The following is a 24,033-nucleotide window of genomic DNA, read 5'->3' as shown; positions in this document are numbered from 1 at the left end:
TTGTTGACAAGAGCAGGTTTGATAAAGGCGAGTTCTGAAGTTCAGATCAAAGAGTCATGAACAGAATGACATGATTATCAATGAAATCACTACCTCAATTACAAAACCTCATTTCCTCCAGTGACAATCACACAGCAACACAGAAGAGAAGTAATGAGCTCCGTGAAGAGGCATATGAAAGCAGCATTAAAGCATGCACAGGACTTGGAAGGGAGTTCTAAGTAGGAGAGGGATATTGTTGGATACCTTAGGAGTTTAGATTCCTCAGCCTTGCTGCATATTCTGCAGATTTACTGCCACGCACAAGATGCGTGCACTGGGCAGGTATAAAAGCAGATCTGGCCTCTAATTTCTTAAAAAATAATCTGTACTATATGTAAACCTCCTAAACCAATGAAAACCTAAGTCATTTCACAAAACAAATTCCACTAGGGAAGAAATATTCTTTTCTCGTAGTTGTATACAATAAATGATGAATATCTGAAGCCTTTAGAAAGAGGAAAGGTAATTTTCCTGAAGTAATGCACCATTTAGACATCACAAATAAGAAGCAACTTCTTTTAGAAATAGATAGTAAATTAATTCATTTTCTGCAACATTACCATACTTCTAGAGTAAGCATAAAAGAACCAGGACAGTGTCCAATATTGTTATTTTCCCCTCTATCAAGATTAGCAAGACATAACTCATGTATAACATCTTTCATTAAAGCTCTCAGAGAGGGGAAAAAGGTCTAGTGGTAGAAAGACGTGGCTCACTACTCCATTAGAATTCGTAACGCCGACTATGACATGTCCGATTATGTAAGCTTTTGTTCAGTCTCTTGTAGTACTGCAAACAAATTCCAGTGTTGTATAACACAGCATGTGAACAAAATGCATTTTAAAAACACAAGTATGTTTTTAAAGTTTCATGTTGCATATAATTCTACAACCATAAGCAGTGGCTTTAAACTCTCAACTCTTTCAACTTCCCAGCAGCTCTCAGTTTGTCACCTCATCAATCACAGGTAATACTTCCTGTTTTCATCTGTTCTGAACTTGAAAATGAACATATTTGAATATCCACAACTTGTTATACCAGGGTGTTTTTTGGTGGGTTTTTTTGTTTGTCTGTTTGGTTTTTTGTTTTTGTTTTTTTAACCCTTGCCTGTGTGTTCCTCATCAACTATTTCTGAAGAATGGCAAGTGTGCATGGAGTCTAAGCTGCTGGGGTCAGTTCTGGATAAAGGTGGGGTTTTTTCTTAAACTTCAGGCTTCTCAATTAGCTCAAGATGAACTAATTTGAAAGTCAAATGCAATCTGCTGGTTTTTGCCACAGTTCTTAATGTTAGCTTTATGCTCTCCATTTGCAAGTAAGCACGCACACTGTACGTGCTGAGACCCAACAAAACTACTCCAAACTGTTTGACAACCTCCTAACACCCCTGGGCAATCAGTCAGTAGGAAATTTTAGGTTTTCAGTAAGAAATATTTATAATTTTATATTCTGAATGCATCTTAGGGGAAAGTTAGGTATAAAATACTTTAAGACGTAAAAAATTATTGATTTTTTGCAAAAACGCTTAATGGTTATGAAATAGAGTAGGCTGCCTACAAAGCTGTGGAAGACAACAGAATCTGAAGTACAAAGAACCACGTGTCAGGCACGGTTCCTATCTAGAGCAGGTCCTGCTTTGGGGCAGTGCCATGGACTACACTGCCTCTTAAGGTCCCCATCAAACTTTGTTTTCAGTGACAGTTTGCAATCCAAGCTGAAGTCAGTCATCTTAAAATCCTTACAAAGCCACCCATTTAAAAAAAGCTGTCCATAAATGCAGAAATAAATCTGCCCTAAAGGTTTGAGAATTTAGCTATTTGTTTCCTTATGCTCCTTATGCCTTTCTATGGTAATTTCCCATTCGCGGAATGTTCTTCACGTACCTGAATGCATGTTTGTTCACATTTCCCCAATTTCAGCAAGTAAAAATAGAACATTAACACACATTGATGACTGTCTTATTATACTCAACATCTGCCACCACACTATATTTTATTATTTTGTTTATCTAGAGCTCTTGCGAGACCAGCTAAAGCATAATAGCTGGGTGCTTTACAAGATCTAGAATGTGACCTTGTCTAAGTAAATGCTGTCTCCTGAAATGAAAGCATAAGCTTTTGACAGCAATTAGCTTTGAAACAAAAGAGAATTGGAGAATTAAGATTTCCAGCTGCTGAGAACACCATGGTCTTAACTGCTATGAAAATTAAACCGAGATAATCACTATTGAGATTGGTGAAGATTGTATGGAGTCAGAGGCATGCATGTGAAACTCCACAAGGTTGAGATGTTTACAATAACTGAATCTTAATTGTTTCATGCATAGCAGAATTCTATTCTGCAAGTAAAACTGAAGTGATAAAAACCACAAAAAACTGGCCAGATAAAAGGAGCTGTAACAATCCAGTAAGAAGGGGCTCTCCTAGAAGCAGAACTTGAAGTTGTCAAGATGAACCACCTATCCCACTAGTAAAGACTTGCAACTGCAAGTAAACAGAACATACCATTCCTTTCCTAAGGGAGTGGGCTTCACACCAGCTCAAATACCAAAGGCTGAGACAAACACATACATCTATTTAAATCAAATAAATTACTGAGGGTGGGGGACAGGAATTTACAGTAAATTTGTTAATTTAAAAATTAACTCCAACACATTCATAAGATGCTTTAAAAAAAAAATCTCCTACCAGGGGAACTGGAAGCATTGAATTCACAGATTAACAGAGGCTCACTTGTTCAGATTTATGCAGTTTTAAAAATAAAAAAGTAAACCCCATTTTGAAGCACTGTGATAGCTTGTGTCAGTCCAGTAAGATTACAGTAAAATAAATCCTCTCAACCTACCCCTAATTTATTTTTAGATTATCAAAGGAACATTGCAATACTGAAGAATCTGTTAAGTTTCATGAAGGTTTACTTTTCTAGAATTTAACATTTTTACTATTAATTACTGTCCCCTTAGCCCTTCAGTGTGCATTCTCACTGGCTGAGCTTTCGTTTACTAACAATCACTATTATTACATGCATCACTGTTCAAGCCTAAAGTAATAGTCAATGCATAAACAGACAAATATTTAACTTCAACAGAACACTTACACTTCTCCCATGGGAGCATATGTTGAACCAGTTACAGTAAATTCATTCAGAGAACAGCTATCTCCTTCTACTCTGTCCAGGACAAACATCTGAAATTAGAGTTAGAAGTGTTACTACCTTTGAACAATAATTAATGCAAGAGATTTAAACAGGCCTTAAGCAAGCAGGTACAAGAGGCAAGTTCAGGTTGAATAAACAAGCTGGAGAAAACCAGATACGATACTCTGCACTTCGATCCCATGTGTGTTTGAACAGCTCCATACACTGAAGCACAAGTACAGAAAACAGCACTTTTGCTTAAGAGACCTCACCTGAAAACTGAATTGTGGCACAAGTACATCAAAGAGTTGAAAAACACATCAACTATGTACAGTTAACTCCAGCAGTGAAGACTACTCTCACATTCACCTGACAATCCTGACGATACCCAAGCTCCTCCTAGGCTTCAGACTCAAATTAATTCTCATGTATATGTTTGAAACAGCAGTTCCAATGAAAAGCAGCATAGGGCAGCTTGGAAATGGACAATTCTTGCCAAAGTAAAAATAAAAGCATCTACAAATAGGAGAAGCTTCTAGATCTAGGAGGTGATGTTTTAGGCAAGAGCCAGACTATGGCCAGCTTCCCTTAATACCAGCCACTAAGTGAAAGTGTTTCCTGTCCTGGCTTTTTAGTTATAAGTCACTTCACAATCCAGTACACTGATAGCTTAAAAACATTCGGACGGTTCAAGTGCCCTTCTAGCACAGGCTGAAATGTTATTTTCAATTGAAGACACCAGTTTGAAGGATGCAGTTGTACCCTATAAGACACCTGCATCTCAGTCTTTGTTTCCTTTCTAGGATTGTTGCAGAACCACATCTGGGAAGATGGAGATAAACAGTGTCTGAAGCTGTCATACTCTTGCTGGAGTGGTAGTAGAAAAAAAAAATTTCTCACTAATTGATAGTGTATCTTAATGGAACTTCTTACCCATTGGTTAGTATAAGCCGTTTTGACAAACCACGTTTTAGCAACGTGTTAGCTTCCCCTCATTGTGCTGCCTTGTATTTTAGGCGTCTTCATAAAATACAGTCTATCAATTAGGTGTTCCACAACTGATCTGCATCAGTCTGGAGACTCTGTAATCTTCAAAGTGATTTTAAAAATCAAAAAGCTACACAAGCTGATAAATTAAAAGCCCCCAAAGCAGAGTAAGTGCATTCTCAGAGGGAGATACCACAGGAAGACATTAAAACAATCCCTCAAGTCTCCTCCTAAAGCAGTATCGTTTCTGACTGAAGCATTTTAGTATAGGGTTCCTTTGGACACTCTGAAGTTGCTACTTACAAAAACTAAAACTACAAGTGGAAATACTGTTGTAAACCAGCCTTCTTAAAAGGCTAAGCAATCTCTGAGTGAAACCAAGAACAAGCATATTGCTTACAGTTACTAGGATTTTGCTACATTTTTGCTAAAAACTTTAAATGAAGGTTATTCTGTAGCTGTCAGAGGTTAACAAGGAACCAAGTTGTACTGCACAAGATCTAAAAACATTTAGCCCTCTAAGTATAAGGAGTAGAGCATTTTAAGCTTTTAAATAAACACAACTTAAATGATGAGTTAACCAGGAAGCCTTCTGCTTTTGGCATCTGCATGATGAAAAAAATCCCTGCAAAGACTAGGGCAGTTATGCAACTCTACTGCAAGTAACCTCCTCTGGAATACTGATGAGCAGCTGCTTTGTGTCTCTTAGGTATAAATACTACAATACATAAGGAAGTAGAACAAGTCAACCACCATTTAGAAAGAAAAAGCCATCAATCACATGAGAATGAAGTGTTTAGGCTTACAAACTTTTGCCACTGGTGTGCAGTGCTCAACATTTACACATTTGGAATTCTAACCCAATGTAATGACTCTGAACATGTGATGTCATAGAGTTGCTATGCCACTGAACATCTACAATTATTAAACAGAAGAACTTAATGTTTTATCCATAAAATTCCTGCACACAATATCAAGCATATGGGAAGCACAGAGAACTGGGAACTGAACATGCATTATGTTAAGTGACCAGCTGTAAGAGTCTCAAATTAATCAACACTAGAAAGAATACTGGGGGGGAAGGGAGCAGGGGCACATAACTTATGCTCACCTAAAAATAGGCCACGCATGGAAGATGACCCTGGCAATGCTGGTGACAGGGTCAGCTACACCTCCAAGTTGCCAGATTAGTCATACAATATGGCACATTGAAAACACTACGGTGATCTACAGACCAATAAAAGCCACTGAAGATAAGATAACCAAATAGAGGTGGAACCACTCAGTAGTGAAAATACCTTAGACTATCCAAGTTACTTGTAGTAAATCATCTACCTCCTTCTCATTGCTATGTTTCTCCACCATTGTGAGGTTGCTAAATTAAACAGGCAAGAGTTTTACACTTACACACACCCTGCTTCTACAGTGTAACTATCCTACCTTTTGAAACAGGGTATAAATCACACTAAGTAACTACCAGTAGAGTGAATGGCTTACAGACAGGTCAATGGAAAGCTGCTTGCAAACAACTTTCTCTTCCATCAAGTGCTGGTACAGCTATTTTTGGCCATGACTAAATAAGGGAAGAGATAAAAGCCTTAAACACTACACAGTGGAAAACTGAATTAAAAGTGGAAGCTTATCTTAGGAAAATAAAGCAAGATTTTGATGATATGAGAACCAAAAGACTCACAACCAAAAGAATTCAAGCAATGCTGACTAGTCAAACAGAGTGGCTGAGGAGAAAAAGAAAAATAGAAGCAGCTAGTTCAACATACCCTGCAGACTGACATCTGATTTGTGGTCAGAGTACCAGTCTTGTCAGAACAGATAACTGAGGTGCAACCCAAGGTTTCCACAGAGGGAAGACTTCTAACAATAGCGTTCTTCTTGGCCATTCTCCGGGTTCCAAGAGCCAAGCAGGTGGTAATGACAGCAGGCAGACCCTCGGGAATAGCAGCAACAGCAAGAGCAACAGCAATTTTAAAGTAATAGATAGCACCTCGAATCCAGGAGCCACCGTGAACTGGATCATTGAAGTGACCAATGTTTATTATCCAAACAGCAATGCAGATAAGCGAGATGACTTTAGACAGCTGCTCTCCAAACTCATCCAGTTTCTGCTGGAGTGGGGTTCTCTCTTGCTCAGTAGCCACCATCTCGTCACGAATTTTGCCAATTTCAGTGTTTACTCCTGTTGCAATAACCACTCCCATAGCTTTACCAGCAGCAATATTAGTACCCTAATGTAAATAAAGAAAAGGGAAGAGAAACATTGTAGTCAATCCGTGAACAGGTTCTGGTGGTGGATTTTTTGTGTTTGTGGGTTTTTTGTTGTTGTTTGGTTTGGTTTTGGTTTGTTTTTAAACTTAAGAAAAACCACCTTAAACAATTCCAAACTGTGTCTCAGCTAGGATATGGAAAAAGGTACAGAGGAAGAGAATGACATTCCCCCAGTACCTACAAGAGATTATTCCAGTGTAGAATTTCTGCTTACTGATTCATTCTGGGCTCAAAATGAATCAGTATTGATCTATTATAAGCAGCACAGTCAAATTCAGCTGCTGAGCAAGCAGTATGTATTTCAACTGGAACCTTAAGTGTGTTTTTCCTTTCTTTTTAATTAGGATTATATTTTGCCAGATTTGATGTTATTTACTATGAGTAATAGATGTGTTCTGTGGGGCTCCCTGTGGGAACATACTTAACATGAGAAAAACAGATTTTCTACAAGGAGCCTACCAACAATAAGAGAATTGTTATTTTGCTAACTGAAAGGCATTCAATGCTTCCTTTAAACAAATTTGAATAAACTGTTTCATTCCTATATAGAAAGCTAGTTCTCAATTTTAGCCACACAATACCACAATTTGTGTGGGCACTCTTATCAGTCTTAAGAACTATTACTTTAGAAAAGTAGTGTAGAAGCACTTTAAGAGTGCACATGCTACAGCCTTCAAGACTTTCTTGTGAAGGACAAAACCTAGTTTTCTCATATAAACTGGTTTCAACAAGCATCTTCCCTGAGGACAGCTTTTATTAAAAGCTAATTCTAATTTTTAATTCATTTAGTTCCATTTACATGGAGACACGCATACAGATGCGTATAGAGAATACAGTAAAGAATTAATACAGCTTTTAGGTGAAGACCTGAAGTTCTGCACATTTTTGTTTATCAGCTTCAATATTATTTTATCAAAGTTTTGAAAATTTTAGAACAAATAACTTACAGAAAAAAGCATGTTCTTCTTGTCTTGGTTTACAGCACGAGGATCAGGCACAGGATCAGTGTGCTTAATAACAGACACAGATTCACCTAAAATAAAGATAATAATTTTAAAAAGAAATACATGTATCATCTGGAGTCCTGCAGGGAATCAAAATATTATCATCCTGAGCCCTAAAATTTTTTTAATATGTCAAACATCTTTCCTCAAATGATTTAACTGCTTATGTGAAACAGGAAATATTTCAGCTGACCAAAAAAATTGAATGGCTGGCTTTTAATAAAAATAGGAAAGGATTTAAGTGAACAATTTATATAGTTAGAATTAATGAAGCATACACCATGTCTTCTAAGGAACATGAAAAGTAGTCAAATAAGCAGCTTGTACCCCATTCCTCCTTCTAATGTAGCAAGATCTACTGCATGAATTAGGTATTTTGGGCGCCTCTCATGCAGTAATGAGCATTTCTGTTTTCTATGCACTGTAAGAGGTATGTTCTCATTTAAATAATTAGATGTTACCATAGTTATACATCTGTGATGGTATACATAACAGTTATACTGGCAGACCTTAAAAAAAAAAAAAATTAAGTGTCACACATCCATCTGCTAGTTAACTCCTTTATTTGGAAGCCTTCAGAGAACTCTTCCATAGAGACCTTAAATATATCAATTTCTATAAACACGTCACACAGGTATAGAAAGGTTTCTTTTCTATAAAAGGCGATGTTAATTACTTCCTCAGATTTCACAAGGTGATAACTCAGTGACTGAAGCTGAGAGCACACTGGTTTTTGTAAGCACAAGAGAGGCAAAGCTTCCTACTTTTAAAAGCTTTGCTAAGTAGCATCTTAGACTTCAGTCCTACTTTATTAGTTAGGAGACTCAAGCATCAACTTAAAGTAGACTGAAAACAGAAAAGGTTTTATTTAAAGAAATAGTTCTGTTATTTAAATAAAGGCAAGGAATTATTCCCTTTATATAGACTTCTGGTGGATTATTTCTTCTACTTAGTTCTGATACCTTGACAAACATGGAGTGCCTACATTTTCTTATGCTAAACGTAAGTAAGCTTGATTAGTTCTGTGCTATTCAGGATCTGTACTGAGAAACTTTGGGACCTGTTTCAAGACAGATTTGAGGATCAAAAATAGGTTTCTTGTGAATACTTTACCATTTTAAAATTCGGGGCTAGTTAACATTAATTTATGCTACCAAAACAGGCAGACAGATCTGTTTCAGCTGAGAGAAAACCGTTATACCATGCTTGGTTGGTTCCTAGCTTCTTTCCTATATTCAGAAGTACTGCTACTTTGTTTTGTTTTCAACAAATCTGGAAAGTGCTCTAAATATAGCTCTTGCACTTGAGAGCCGGTACCAGAAAACACATGAATGTGTGTGCACAGAATTTCAGCAAATAAGGTTTTAGTGTACTGAGTCTTTAGTAACAGCAGTTTAAAAGCTGCTTTTATTTCAAAACTTACTCTCTCGTGAGAGAAAATGGGTAACTGTTACAGAAGACATTTAGTAAGATTTCCATACTTCCATATTTGAGCAGTGACAGGATGTTCAAACCTAGAAGACTGCATGAACTGGAACAGAAATTCTTAATTTTTTATTTTAGTTTCCCACAAATTACTAGTGTGAGTCTCTTGGGGGGGGGCAGGGGGAAGGAAGACCAAAAAAGCATTACAAGTCTCAGTAAGAATGTTCATTCTACTTAAGCGAACATGTAACGTCAATGATGAAGCAATACATTCAGCCACTCCAGCAGTTAAGTGACTACATCAGAAATTTACTGCACTTGAATGCAACATAGTATTTGAATAGCTACCGGCTTGTTTCCAATGGATTATTCTAAACAAACAGTGAAAAGGCACTTTCAATTATGCACATAATTATCCAAAATTCACAGAAATTATACCTGTGAGAATTGACTGGTCTACCCTTAGAGTTGTAGATTTGATAGAAGTAATTCTTATATCAGCAGGAACCTTGTCTCCAACTACAAAGGAATTAACAAGACAAAGTTAGAATTTTGTCATTTGAGAGATTTCTAACCAGGCATATATTACCTCTATCATCCAGGGAAACGATTTCCCAGGAACTGTCAGATGACTGAGATTACTAACAGCTTATTATTGCTTTCATGGTTTGCAATACTCCAATTTTTTGAGTATCCAATATACTTCAGCAATTTAGATGTGCCTTCAAGGTCTTTACTCCCACCTAACCTCAAAGAAAGAAGTTGTAAATCACTGGATTGTTTTTCCAATCACATGACTACCACTTGACAGCAAAGGGAAAACATTCTCAAGAGAAATACATCAATTTCAGAGTAAGTATTTATAAATAATCAAAACCCGTAGCTAAGGTGAATCAAGTCTCTTTTTCAGAACAACTGTCCTGGAAAGTCTTCTGGTTGTTTTCTCTATGCCCGAAGTCAGTCTTCTCTCCAACGATCAGAATGTTATTCACATTTATTTATTTAGAAACTAGAAGAAGTTGTACTTTCCTTTTCTTTGGCACCAATTGTGAGAATAACATGCTTCTGCAGATCTGCTCTTTTAATGTTATACTTTGAATACTGCCAGATGTTTCAGGGATGGAAGTTAATTTCAGACCATACACTAGCTTTATTTTTCAGTAATGCTGCTCTATTAAATATACCACAACCCATATGCCACTTAAAATTTTCACAGGACTCTATGCTATGTTTATCTTGTCATATATATTTCTATTTTGCAGAAGACAACAGTGGAGGGAAAAAAACCCACCCAAAAGCAACCCATAAACAAAACTCCACTGGCAAGTGTTTGAGACACCAAGGCAGCAGATGGTACAAGATAACAGCCCGCTCCTAAAGATGGCAGAGAGTAATGAAGTCACTTGCCAGAGCTGTGTGGCCAGTTTAGCTCCAGCATCTCTATCACCCCAGACTTAATTTTTCCACCTTCCTACTTATCTAGCTTTTCCTAGTTTTTAAGAAATGAAACAAAGCTCCACCATTTTGTGACAACTGCAAATAAATGGCTGCATGCAAATTAACTTGCTAAGGATACTAATGAGAGTCACATTTCTGACTCATATGGGGGGGGGGGTGTCTACATTCTGCATGTCAATATGACTGCATATAATAAAACATTCCTAACGTAATTTAGCACTGCAAGTTTTCAAGCATCAACTTCCTTTTTATTATAAAATAATGCAAAGAAACAAAGATGGAAGAATGACTAGCTAAAAAGAACTGATCTTCTCAGTAGATGGACTCTATGTCCCTGCAGTAAAATTAAAACAAGCTGCAATTCCTGCAGGAACTGCTTATGCAACTAACAGCAATAATGCACACTGACAAATAATACCATGAGAAACTCCAAAGTGGTGTTACAGCCTTAGAACATACAACTACTCACACAGGAAAACTGTGGAACAAAATGTTGAAGAGGAGAATTAAGTACTACTTCAAACACTAAGTAAACTTGCACCATGTGACTTTTTATAAGGTCAAAGAAACCCCAACCATTAACATCAGCAAAAGACCATGTAGTTTTGCTTGTAGACTTAGACATGTGTTTTTGTAAGCATATGTATATGAAGGAATCCAATAAATAGCCACAAATTCCCTTTTTGTATTATTATACCATGTGAAAACTAATTTAAGCCACAATGCCCTTGAGCAGCAAGAGAAAATAGCTTTAGACAAACGGTGACCTAGGCCAAAAATGGCAAAACTATTCAATATGCTCTCCTGATGTCGTGAGGAGGTTTATATGCAGACATATAGTAGCAGCTGGTTTTCAGATATCACTGAACAACAGGCTAATACCTCAGTGCCATGTGGTGTAACGCCTGTCACTCTGCAGAAACATTTTCAAAGTACTTAAAGCAGCTGGAAAGTTACAGCCAACTCAAATACACTACCACATTTGACAACACCGTTAAAGACTTAATCACTCCATAACACAAAAAAGAAGCTGTTAAAAAAATAATCTTAAAACATTCAAATAACTGGACAGAACATATGGCAAAGTTTACCAGTAATTTTCCAACCTACTTCTTCTGAACAGCTCTAAGTTGTTCAAACTCAGACATAATATTCACAAGGTCTAAAGTACTAGGAGACTCCCGCTCTAGGAGACTATTGATACTCAAGCACCACTATTTCCATGAAAACTACTACTATCATTATCAATTGCCTGAATCACCAGAACTGAAGTGTTAAATTTATTATGACACTGCAGCTTTCTAAGTTTATCTCAACAATTTAAGATAAGACACATTATTCACTCACCATCTCAGTTTGAGAAGGCTGCAGTAAAATATTCAAGGCATTTCCTACAGCCAGGAAAGCTGTACATTGGGGTCAATTACAGAATTATTTTAATCACCTCTTTGCAAAGTAACGCTATGACACTAAGCCATTTATAGTCTTGAATATACTTTCATGAGCATACTGAAACTGAATATAAATAGGAAATCATCCTGTGATAGATAGGAACCCACAGGAAATTTTTAGTGAGCAGTCTAGTGCAGATCTCATCTACCAGTAGAAGGCTTTTTTCCATATACTTTTAACACAGGAAAAAAACTGGGAGGGTTTTTGGTTGGTTGGTTGGTGGCGGGGGGGGGGGGCAGCTATTTAAATTCAATTACATTTCAGTCCACAGAACCAGTGAAAGTATTACCCAAGGCTTGAAAGACGACAAGAAATTAGAAGGTAAGTATGTATTTGTGTTGCTCAGTACAGAGCTGCTACAGCCTACGGATATAATCCCATAGTTTTACATCTAAAATAGCAAGTCAGCTGCAGGAGTATTTTCATCTGTTATTTTAACCAAAGTTTTTAAACCTAAATAGTCACTTGATTTCTACAACAGCTCTGAAGAAATCAAGTAAGCTGCTTTCAAAACTGCCCAGATACATTTTCTTAAAGCATAGTGTAGTCAAATACTTAACTACTGATTAAAACAGCCCTTCTAACTATAAAACTGACTGCTGCTTGGAACGGCGAGAGTAGGGTTTGGTTCAAATCATTACAGCTTTATTCATAGAATCCTTTTATTCATACACAGAATACTGTTTTAGAATTTTAATACTGAGCCTCAGCACACAATAAGGGAATCTGTTTAAAAACAATCTGGTCCCTATAAGGGGGTCAAAAAAAAAAAATCCATTTCATTTAACTGTGCATGAGTCCATACCGAAGCAGACAATTTACAATTTTCACTTCTTGATAGAAACTGGAGCAGTATTTAGTTGTGATATGAATTTAAAATTTATGTCAATTGTTTTAAACAAGCCATATGCTTTCACTGAAAATAGAGACAATATCTGAAAATACTGGGTTCTTCAGCCACCTATAAGTAACGAGCAATGCTATCTTGCCAAGGTTCCCGCCAATTATACCTAGAGCACACTAGCCTTTCTTCTCAAGTTCAAAGCTCCCCACATTTTATCTTACTCCTCCCAGTGTCGTGCCAATGTGATAGGTCAACTTCCACTGTATACATACAGTCACTTACATATATGTTCGATTTTAAGCACAGTGCAACCCTACTTACCAACAGAACACATCAAATAAAACAGGTGTGCACTTGCAGAAATTTTTGCAAGCTCCCCATGAAGGAGCTTCCTCACGAACAAAAGTCTTTAAAGGACAAACCAGCATACAGACTCCTCTACTCAATTTGCAAAGTTACCTTGAAAGACAAAACAAGTCAAGTCTCCAAACCAACTCCAAATACATAATGTATTAAGGAATGTTAGTCCCAATTTAATACTTGTTGGTGACCAAGTCCTAGACTGAAATGATCAACTCATTTAGGTATTTCATTTGAGCACTGATATCCCTTGCACTTTAGCAGCTTCTAAGATAGCAATAATACCAAACACAAACTTCAGAATTCTGTCAGAATATGGTTTGAGACACTCACTGGGAAACCTCTACAGCCAAAATACACTATTAGCATGTTGCAGGCTAGATCAGCCTGTGGATTAAGCAGTCAGGAAGATGGGCAGAAGTGATGGGGCACATATTCTATGAACAATGAAGCTGGAGGGAAAATAAACTATTAAAGCTCTTGTGGATTTCAGTCCCTGTTATATTTTTAGCTACATCTGGGTATCAACAAAGAACTTTAGACTACAACAGGACTGTACTTATCTTTCAAGTCTCAAATGATATTCTAGATCTTCCAATCAAAATTGTTGGTGACAATTAAATAAAGTTAATATTGCTTCCTGAGCAATATTAACTTTACACCCCAAAAGTCACTAGGATATACAAGAGTCCTCAAAACAGAACTACTACTTTAAATGTGTACTTTAAACATCAGTATCAGCAATCTTACTGCTCTAATCCCTCCCCCACAACTGAAGACTTGCTAAGAGGAGCTTTACAGACAGGTACATTATAAAAAGTGAAAAGTTTTGCTTCCTTTTTATGTTCGTGTGTTACAAGAACATTTCATCTTCTTAGCAGAGAAAGTGATCTCTTCAAAAAGCTCATCTAAGTGATCACAGTAAACAAAAGTAATTTTTCCTGTAGAAGTAGGAATAGTTGTTCATACACAACACGTACCTAACACTTTCTTATTCATGTTTATCATTAACCAAAGCTAGTGTCAACCTATATTTGCTATCAGCGGGTTGGGGTTGGAACTGGACTTTTGCAATAAAGATTATCAGTACAGCTCTAAACTATTCTGCCACTGCTGTCCAATCTTGTAACTTTTTTAGGCAAATTCCAAAGAACTGGGATACTATTTTAACATATAGTTGAATAATTTGGGAACACAAAGAACAGTTTCTGAATGAGTAAAACCATCCCCAAAACAACTTCCATAAAACACCAAATAGGGAGGACAAAAAAAACCCAAAGTGTAAAATTGTGTCTTTTCCCCCCTTCCAAGTGTCTTAATAGATTAAGGTTCATTGTTGACACATTCCATGTAGTCTGATTTTTAACACACTATGGTCTTTCTCCCACTTTATTAGGATGCTCTACTTTCAGGCTAGGGTAAAAATACTATCAAATTCAGCAAATATAACCTACTACACTGCTATTAAAACATCTCTGATTCAATATACACTATGCATGGACTGAATACTAAGTATTAATTCTTTTGTCAAAAACCATTAAGAGTTAGCAACTATTTTCTTTAACTGTTTCAACACTACATATTACAGGTACAGTTATTTAAACCATGTGTCCTAATGAGATCTTCGGCCTTGTAAAAGTTCAGTTATTTCAAAGTCCCCTCTCTTGCCCAAAAATAAAGTTTTATCCTCTAAGTTAGAGGACACACCACTGTGTGAATATTCACTTATAAAGTGAGGCAACTGAAACTTCCTATTATGAAGTATGGGTATCACCTTAAGGTTTAAGAATTGAAATAAGTAGGCTTAAAATAACACATACGGGATGCTATGTACTTTGATCAACCAGAACTGAGTATTGTTTCTGCTGGGGGACAGTAATAGTTAAAAATTAGACCTGAACAGAATGGACTGTTTCTATTTAGAAGTACAGCTGTTGTAGCACAATTGGGTTTTTATATAAAACTTCCTTAACACGAGCTCAGCTTAGCTCCTCTTCCCCCCTTGCATGCATACAATCTCGTCTTCCTATTGTGTTTGATTTCCTTAGACCATCAGAAACTTAATTTTTCTTCCGTAGTAACAGGTTTTAAGTATTTAACACTTCCTGAAGAGGGTATAATAAAATGCTACCTAAAATCAGAAGTTCTACAGAACAGGAAGATTACTGAGTCCATCTACACTTTCATACAAGGCCAAGAGTGTCAAATTGTCAAAATTACAAGAGTGACTATGAAACATTTTAAGCCTGAGTTTCCACTCCAAAACAGTAAGATAGATTTATTTTCCAACAAGACAAAGATTGTAATAGCACTGGTCCATTCAAGTTTTAACGATACTAGTGAAACAGCATTTGTTTTACTTCCAAGATGACAAACTACATTTGCATACATTCATTCTTTGCATTTATGATGCATGCTACAGATCAGACAATGTTCATGAACTAGCCTTCTCTCATATGCCATTCTGCATTCTGAACAGACAGGAATATCCATGCCTTACTGCGCAGTATATACAGAAGTGTGATTATCCTAACCTAAGAACTGTTAGAGGTAGAAGGTAACAAGATTTCAAACAAAAGACTTACAGGTATTGCATTCTTATAAATGAAAAGCAAAAAGACAGTAAAAGCTTAGCTTTCTGGGATTAAAATATTTTAAAGCTGAAACTGAGGGTTTTATTTAGAAAAATTGATATACTGTATTAAACAGTACATAAGACTTGAAATATTTCTATTTTATTTCTTCTCCTTCTGTAAAAACATACTTCTTATTGTCATCTCTGAAGAGGGCACCAGAACATTAAATAAGATGTGCCAATGGACAGGTACCCTGCCTGTAAGTCTGCACTTATTTCTACTCTGAATTTGTCTAGCTTTAGCTTTTAATCAGTGGATCTATTTATAGCACTCTCTTCTAGACTGAAAACTCTTATGATCAGCCTATATAAATATCTAATAGCAGAAGGAACAAATCAGTAAGTTAAGCTTCAACTTTTGCCAGATCAGGTAGAAAACAATGACATCTTCACACCAAAGCTGAAGTCCTGTTTCCAAGTTAGGCTGCATTTGGGTAACACAACAGTAAGAATTCTGAAAGTGCAGCACAGCTCCAAGTACAATTTTTCCTTAGCCTTAAAAAAATGCTTGCTTTGCCAGGGTGATACCGTGTTAACAGAACCTTATCTTGATGTTCAAGCATTTTGTTCAGTACTATTTGTGCTTATAATAAAGCCCCACTGTAGTATCGGTTCTAATCAGAGTATAGAACATCAGATATGTTCTGAATTCAAACAATAGAACAGAATTAGTTTCTCTATTTTTACTTAACAGTCTGGCAACTCAGGAGGAAAGTGCTACAAGAATTGGGGAAAAAAAAAAAAAAGGGAGATGTGTTTTGTAAGTTTTCAAATGTGTGTTGAAAGTGACACAAGTTTAGCTGTGCCCTGACTTGACCTTCACATAACTCCAGACTTCAGTGGAGTATGGAATGGAGTTTGGACTGCGTCCGGTTATCTCAAAACTGCCTCTGATGTGTTAGAGTTTGACAGCCAAAATGCTCACTGAAGCTCACAGGATTTATGCACTACTTGTATGTGTATTTATTAACCACTGTTCTTACTTCCATAAAATACTGCTTTTTGAACAAGAAAAAATATGGAAAAAGCAAAATAAGTGCTTAATCTTTAAAAACCAAACTCAACAATTTGCACTAGGGTAAGAAAAAAAGCCCAAAATATTGCAGTCAGCTTTTTTCCATATCAAGAGATGCTCTCAGCAGTATGCTTTTAAGATAGCCTCCAGCAGATCACCCATCTAGACTTAAGTCTTACTCCATCCTTTTCATTTTTTTTTTCCAATCTGAACATTTTTCCAAAAAAAGTAAACCTGCATCTCTAGCACTGAGTCTAAAAAAATCAATTCTAGTTATTCAGAAAGGAACACAGGCACAAGGACCCAGATGTTTTGGAGTAAGATCTGCTGCAACATCAATGTTTGTTGTTTATACTATCGGGGCGAACTTGTAGCTCTTCATAACCATACTGGAGTTTGATGTAATTCACCTTAATCTTCCTTCCCAATCTTCCTCACCACAAAACTTATCTTCCCTTAGTTATAAGACATCTATGCTTTAGGAAGAGTCTTAAAGTGCTCTGCAGTTAGAATTAAAAGTCTCAAAGTAGTTCTTGCATACTTCATGCCAGGTATAAACTTAAAACTAAGTCTTCTGGAATACAGACTAATTTAATAAGCAACAGCTTCTGGGAACTCTGTGTATATTTTTAAGCAGTTGAGTACTTAAGAGATATAATGGATCACAAGAACCATCATTCAGCACTTCAGGGAAAGGAGGAACTACTGTGACTCCAGTTTTGTCATTTACAGATTGCAACTAATGAACATTCATTTATTGAATTACAGAAAGTCAGATATGCAGTATTTAAAATAGAACATTTTAGACAGGAAAATACAACGGAAATGAACAAAGCTCCTTTCTGTTCCCAAATGTGCTTCTTTAAAACTAAATGATTTGCAACCAGTTTATCCCAATTTGTCAGACTGGACCTCATACAAAACTTCTAAGAACTAAGGCCATGTTGGTTTAAGTTTCTCTTTAAAATGTTACTTTAACCAAGGCAAAAAAACCTGTCAGCTGAAACAAAGGACATCTTTCATCTACTAAGATAACCCCGAGTTCGAAATTTAGAGTGCATCCTCCAATAAACTTAAGCTTTCATAGCAGCACGATAATCCTTTTTAAGACAGGCAAACTGAAAAGCCATTTGAGGACAGCATCTGGATTTTTTTTTCAGTTCATCAATTCTAAGAAACAAACAGTGTAGCTTAGTAACCCTTACACACCACAGTTCTGAGAACTATGCCCACCAGAAGTCCACAAGCAAGTTTAAGGTATACATCCCAAATCTGTAACCCCAACTTCATCCCAGAGAGTTCCTGTTGATTCTACAGTATCTTTTCTACCATCTCTGCTTAAGTGGACATGGAAGAAAGCCCTCCTAACATATACAGTTAAGAAATTCATGTCTGCACAGTCTCTGAGCAAACATGGACTACGGTGTCTGCCAGTACACCTGCAAAATTTTAGTGTAGCATTTATGTTGCATTTGTTAGCTACTAGGCATAAGGACCAGTAATTGCTCATCAAGTGTTCTGCAGTATCTGTGCACACACTGATCCCCAAGAGACATCTAAGACAGTAGGTTATCCACCACGTCAGGGATAATCTAATTCAGGTTACTCCATATTTACTGTAAGGTGACAATGCAGACCTCCAGTTTCCTCTTATTCCTTCTAGTCAAATCAACCAGCATCCATTTCCTTTGACAGATCAATTAGAGAAATATCTTCCAGGAGTTTTATTTTAGAAGGCTGCAAGGCAGACTGAATAGTCTATATAACAAACACAGTCAAACTCTACAAATAGCCTAAGGAGCCAGAATAAAAAGTAATAGTATAAACCATTATTGTATTGTCTTTGGGTTACGCTAAGGTGATCAGATTATCTTTAATGGGTTCAAAACTACTGAAAATACCAGATTACTTTGGAAAGTAATGGTTCAATGTTACTTATTCTCAGGGAACTCTTGCAATGTAAAGAGGCAAATATATTCCCCCACTTCCCCTGAACTGCAATACCAATCTGCTAATTCCTACAACGAAGAATTATCTCTGTGTCAGACCCACATATAGCTACTTCAAATTAACAAAGCTGTTATAGCATTAAAAACAACTATTTTGTAATGGAAGACCTGTAGAAAAGTTGTTCAAAATTAGGTATCAGCATAGGGGAGAAACCTATCACCTGGTTATTTATGCCACTCGGTTGAAAGATATTTGCCTGGACACACAAATGTCACTGGCACTTTGCCTAGAATTCTAAACTCAGATATGTATCCTAGTATTAAGTGCTCTGTCACTTCCCTACATGGTCATCTTTTTGCAAACACCATGTCAAAGGCCATCGCAGTACTCTCACACTTGAGGCACAGGCATGCACACAGTCTGTCTCACCTCCAGGTCTTGACACTAACGCTGGTACATAGTGTATTGCTCTTCTCTACTTGCTCAGTAGCTTTTCTGAGTTTGATTACAATTAAAATTTCATCATTGTTTATCTACAAGTTAGAATTTAATTGTTTCAGTATCAAAGTTCATATCACACTGAAGCACTTATTTCTGTATTAAGCATCCACAGGACTTACACATAGTGTCGCTTGAAGCTGCAGTTGATTCTATTTGCCAACATAAGAACAACATGATGAGTGCTTAAGACTAGCTCGGGACTATTTCACCCACCAGTTTAAGTACTTTAACCAGCACGAGCTTCTACAGACAATCAATCAGCTAGACCACCTGTCTTAAAGAACAGTCATAGAAGTTGGATAATTCTTGTTTCTCTACATGAGCATAGTAGTTTTTAAGTCTATCCTTCCAAAAAAAAAAATTAGTTCTACACATGTTGGACCATCACTGTTCTAGAAGCAGATTTTAAATAATGCAATAGCAACCCTATGAAAAATATGCTACTAGGTTAAAGACAGCCTAGTGTTACAGGTATGCTACTCAGTGGTTTAGCTCCAATTCGTTTCTCTTATTCAGTCACAAGCCTTTTAAAGAGATGGCACAAGTAATTGATTTTATTGATACTGACAATATACAGCAAGGTAAGTAAAAGCCCACACATCACTCAAGTGTTTCACATACAAATTTAGCTTTGTCTTTTTCTGTAAGATGAAAACGCAGTCTCTACCTCTTCCAAAATAGCAAAGAATCAAGCGGAAAATTTTCTGCGCTCTAGACACCTGGCAGAGCTGCAAAATCCAGCATTTTTCCTTAGTGAGATACCCCAAACCAGAACTAAATACATAGTCATCAACTTGCAATTCTACCAATACTGCTTTAAAGTACCAAAACACACAACCCCAATGTATTCCCATGATATAAACTGCTTCCAAAACTACCATTCTATTGCTGACATTTAAAAACAGGATAAGGATTTAGACTAGACATCTACTGCAGAATCTGTAATTTATACAGTTCTGTTTGCCTCAAAAGGACGCAGAAAACGTCAGCTGCTGAAATAAAATCTCATTGCAGAACTCAGATTTGACTGTACAGTGCAGTAATAGTGAGTCAAAACAGCAGAGTAAGTGACAAGGTATCATAATTCACCCTTTATTTCAGCTACCAGCACTTTGTATTTGTACTTGTTCTTCACCAACAGATGCGAAGAGGAAACCAGCTTCAATCTTCACGAGATTCATGCTCTGAATTACCCTAGCCAAGGGCTGATGCAGCTGAATCATCCTATGCACAAAACGGAGGCTTGAGACAGGGCTCAGCGAATGTTAAAGTTTCTCAAGGAATGAAAGCTGGGCAGGCAGCCAACACCAACTTCATTTTGAGTGCATACTCTCTCTGCCTGCTAATTAAAATAGGAGGATAGTGAAGTTTAAGGGTATATATTTATCTCCTCTTGAGACGGCTACCACCTCTAAAAGCAAAGTGACCCTAGTGGAAAGAAAGTTTGATGTACACGCTGAATTGTTCCCAAAGGAACAAGCCCTCAGTTAACAGTTGATAATGACCTACAAAACACGAGTACGCAATCACTCCTGACACTTAACAAGAACCACCTAGTTCTATCTGGGAAGGAAGAGGAAACATTAAAGTCACTGACAAGTCCAGTTTAGAGAAAAAGTTGTTGGTATGGTATTAGCACCAAAATGAAGGAGTTTTAGCTTAAGTACATGACACTTCTGTTCTTGCACTCCTTTCAAATAAAGATAACCTTTTAGGGCAAATTAAGTTTTTAGGAAACTTGATGCAGAAGACCACTCTTAAAACTGGTACTTCAAATGCTTAGACTGAAGAAATAGGAAGCTCTGCTGCGTATAGTTATCTACTTGTAGTCTCCTGTACAGCAATAAGCAATTGTGAAAGATGAGAAAACAATGATGTCACATGCCAGTCATACTAGCTGAGAGGGCAGAGGAAGACATTTGTGAAGAGGAGTTGAAAGGCACTGCTACTACAAGCATAAGAGTTGGAAAAACCTTCAGATGAAATTACCTTTCTTAAAGAACAGAGCATGACTAAAAAAAAAATCTCTGCATTCCAGAACCTAAGGAAACTGAACACATTTAAAAGCAAGGAAAAGAGTATTTTGTGATATAAAACAAGCAAGTTAAGACACTCTGAAAGCAGACTTTAGAAAATAAAATTTGAGTCATGACAAGTGTTAAAACCTGTACTCCAATTAAGATGCTTTGCTTTTAGACCTACCAATTAAACTAAGAGGCCATTTGAAAAACAATCCCCTCAGTGCAAATGTACATTTAAGGTAATTACACATGAACAGAAGCAAGATTGTTCGTAAGTGAAGCACATACTCAGGCATCTTTGAAAACCTCTCCCCAGGGCCTCAAATCATTAAGACAAGGCCCCCACAACAATTTTACAATAATATACTAATACATGTATGTACATGTAAATGGGTCTTACCTGCCACTTCTACAATATCACCTGGGACAATGTCTCTTGCTTTAATCCTCTGTACACTTTTTCGGTCTTGTCGATATACTTTGCCCATTTCTGGTTCATATTCTTTAAGAGCTTCAATAGCATTTTCAGCATTTCTTTCCTAAAAGACAGCAAAAATGTGTAATTTTAAAAGCCCTCAAGGAAAAATATATGTCAGATCTGCTTTTTCAAATGCATTATCATACAAATACTACTGACTCAGCTCAGCTACATTAATACAGAAAGTTATGTGACCCCTCCCCTTATGAGGTTGTTGACTGGAAATCATTACGACATAATTCAGATATTAGCGGGCATTTAGAACCTAGAAGTTCTTTATTCAAACCCTGCAGCATTTCCCATCAAGAATATCCACTCTTGTTATGGGGAGGCCACACAGTTCTATAACACATGGATACTTTTTGACATAAAAAGAGCACTAAGCAGAATTAAGACTCATGGATATAATCTTGTCTCAGTTGTACCTTACCAGCTGGAGCAGATTAGACTCAGACTGGAGTGGGCTAGCACTACTGAATTTTGCTTCCTGATAGAAATCAAGGGTCAAATTAAGACAAAAGTTCAAACAGCCTATTATCAGCTTCATTTCAGCAAATCAAGCCACACTAAAGTGAAATTAAAGCAGACTAGAAACTTCCCCAGAATCTCTTAACAGTTCACAAACTTAGATGAATCCCCACACATGACAACCTTTTTATTTCCACTGAGTAGCACAATAGCTTTCCTATCTCAAGTGCAGTTCTCTCAGCTAAGCACTACCAGAGATCAATATCAACATTGTGATGCCACCTAGATAAAGGACAACATAAAAAATCAACAACTTATCAGTACTCCTTCTCTAGCTCTTGGAGAAGTAACTTATTTTCCATTTTCCAGCCTATTGACAAGTACAAACGCCACAGTCCTGATGGTTCTAGACAATGGTTAAGGGTGCACATAGGTTTTAGAATCCCTGCCCTTCAAATATATATCAGCCTTTCCAGATAATAACAGCTTCCTCCTGCATGCATCAAAGCAGAAACCTAATCTGCAGAAAAATCAAAGGCTGAGGTACTAGGTACTTCCACATAATGCAGCTGAAAACCAGCATTACCAAATCTACCTTGAAGCCCTAATGTTTACACAGCACAGCTCAGTGCCAGGCAGTGCGGAGATACCAGCACAGACCCATGAACCTATAATTAATATTAGCCTCATATTCCACCACGTAAATTAATCCTGCTCCTCAGCATAACAATGCCAACATTGCTTTTCTGTGGATTAACTAAGACTTAACATTAGGCAAAACCTTAAAGGTACGAAAGAAAGTCCCACAAATGTCTAAATCCCACTTAACCAGAACTTTTCCTTCAAAAAGGAGAAATAAGAAAGAATTAAACATGATTCAGCTAGGACAGCTAGCTCAGTGTGTCAGACTATCTTTTTGTTCCCAGTTTGCTTGAAGTTATGGTAGTTAGTCTTGCCAACCACTGGAGTATTAGCAGATGGCCCTTTGGGAAAAGTACATGCAAGAGGAAAGGCTGAGGAGGGCAGAGCTAAGGCAATGACTCAGTTGCTCACATCTAGTACCTGTAGAAACAGATACATTTATGGGTGGAGACTATGTACTGTGACTTATTTTCCATGCCCATTAAAATAAGGGAATGAGTCATTTAAACTGTACAGCAATTGTTTCACAATTAAGTTCACTGCATGTAGAAAGATACATATATAGGTATTCTTTGCACACTATTATGTCTGAAAAAATTGGTTATTCCCTACAACAGGTTATACAACTACACAAGAAAACCCTCAAGTATACAGATACCTTACATTTCATGCTTAAAATTACTCTGTGCAGAATTGTAACTCAAAGTTTCAAGTTAAAGATTAATTATTGCACAATTGCTTTATGAAGATTTGCATAGAAAATGACACTTAAGGGGGCAATACTGTCATCCCTCGATCGACATTACCTCCTCCCTCCACACCAGCTCTGGAGGTTGCACAGCAAGCTGGGTACTGCTAAAGACTGAGTTTTTTGATGGTTAGTCTTCAGCCAGCTTACTTGGGCTAGCACAAAGCAGAGCACAGGAATGTGCAGCAATGTCACTCAGTGTCACTTCTGGTGGCTTCCAGTGTGTAGGCTCCTCTCTAACTTGTTTTAACCTGTTACCAGGGCTCCTCCTTTTAATTTTTGTTGTTATTTTGGACATGCTTGCTCTTTTTTTTAAGCGTGAAACCTAACATGCTAAAATAGCAAGTAATTATGTCACACTAACAATATCCCTTTAAAAACACCAAACAAAACCAACCTTACAAAGAACTTAAATTGCTCTAAAAATCCTAGCGTACTTTTTATCTGCAGAAAAACATTTCTAATAAAACATGCCTTGTCTGAAGTGATCAAATTAGTAAGCTAAATTTATAGGAACAATTTTGTTTTGGCATCTCAAGAAGTGTTAGAATATGTTACTGATATTACTGCTGACATGATTTATAAAAA

At 37.0% G+C, this 24,033-nt stretch overlaps 1 protein-coding gene across 2 annotated transcripts in view; it reads right to left on the bottom strand.

Annotated features, from left to right (window-relative positions):
* The window catches only part of ATP2A2 (ATPase sarcoplasmic/endoplasmic reticulum Ca2+ transporting 2), a 48,106-nt gene that overhangs the window by 14,097 nt on the left and 9,976 nt on the right, over positions 1-24,033 (bottom strand). For both annotated transcript variants that reach the window (XR_012625681.1, XM_074844599.1), the window contains exons 5-9: positions 21,510-21,648; positions 9,312-9,392; positions 7,392-7,477; positions 5,940-6,404; positions 3,136-3,224 (exon numbers count right to left, since the gene is read on the bottom strand). Coding sequence is in view for 1 of the 2 variants with exons in the window: in XM_074844599.1 (XP_074700700.1) it covers positions 3,136-3,224; positions 5,940-6,404; positions 7,392-7,477; positions 9,312-9,392; positions 21,510-21,648 (860 nt within the window). In the remaining variant the exon portion in view is untranslated. The remainder of the gene's footprint in view (positions 1-3,135; positions 3,225-5,939; positions 6,405-7,391; positions 7,478-9,311; positions 9,393-21,509; positions 21,649-24,033) is intronic.

The sequence above is a fragment of the Strix aluco genome, chromosome 18, assembly GCF_031877795.1.
Source record: "Strix aluco isolate bStrAlu1 chromosome 18, bStrAlu1.hap1, whole genome shotgun sequence".
Taxonomy (NCBI): domain Eukaryota; kingdom Metazoa; phylum Chordata; class Aves; order Strigiformes; family Strigidae; genus Strix; species Strix aluco.
Note: the sequence above shows the minus strand (reverse complement) of the source record. Positions and strands in the feature narration are given on the sequence as shown.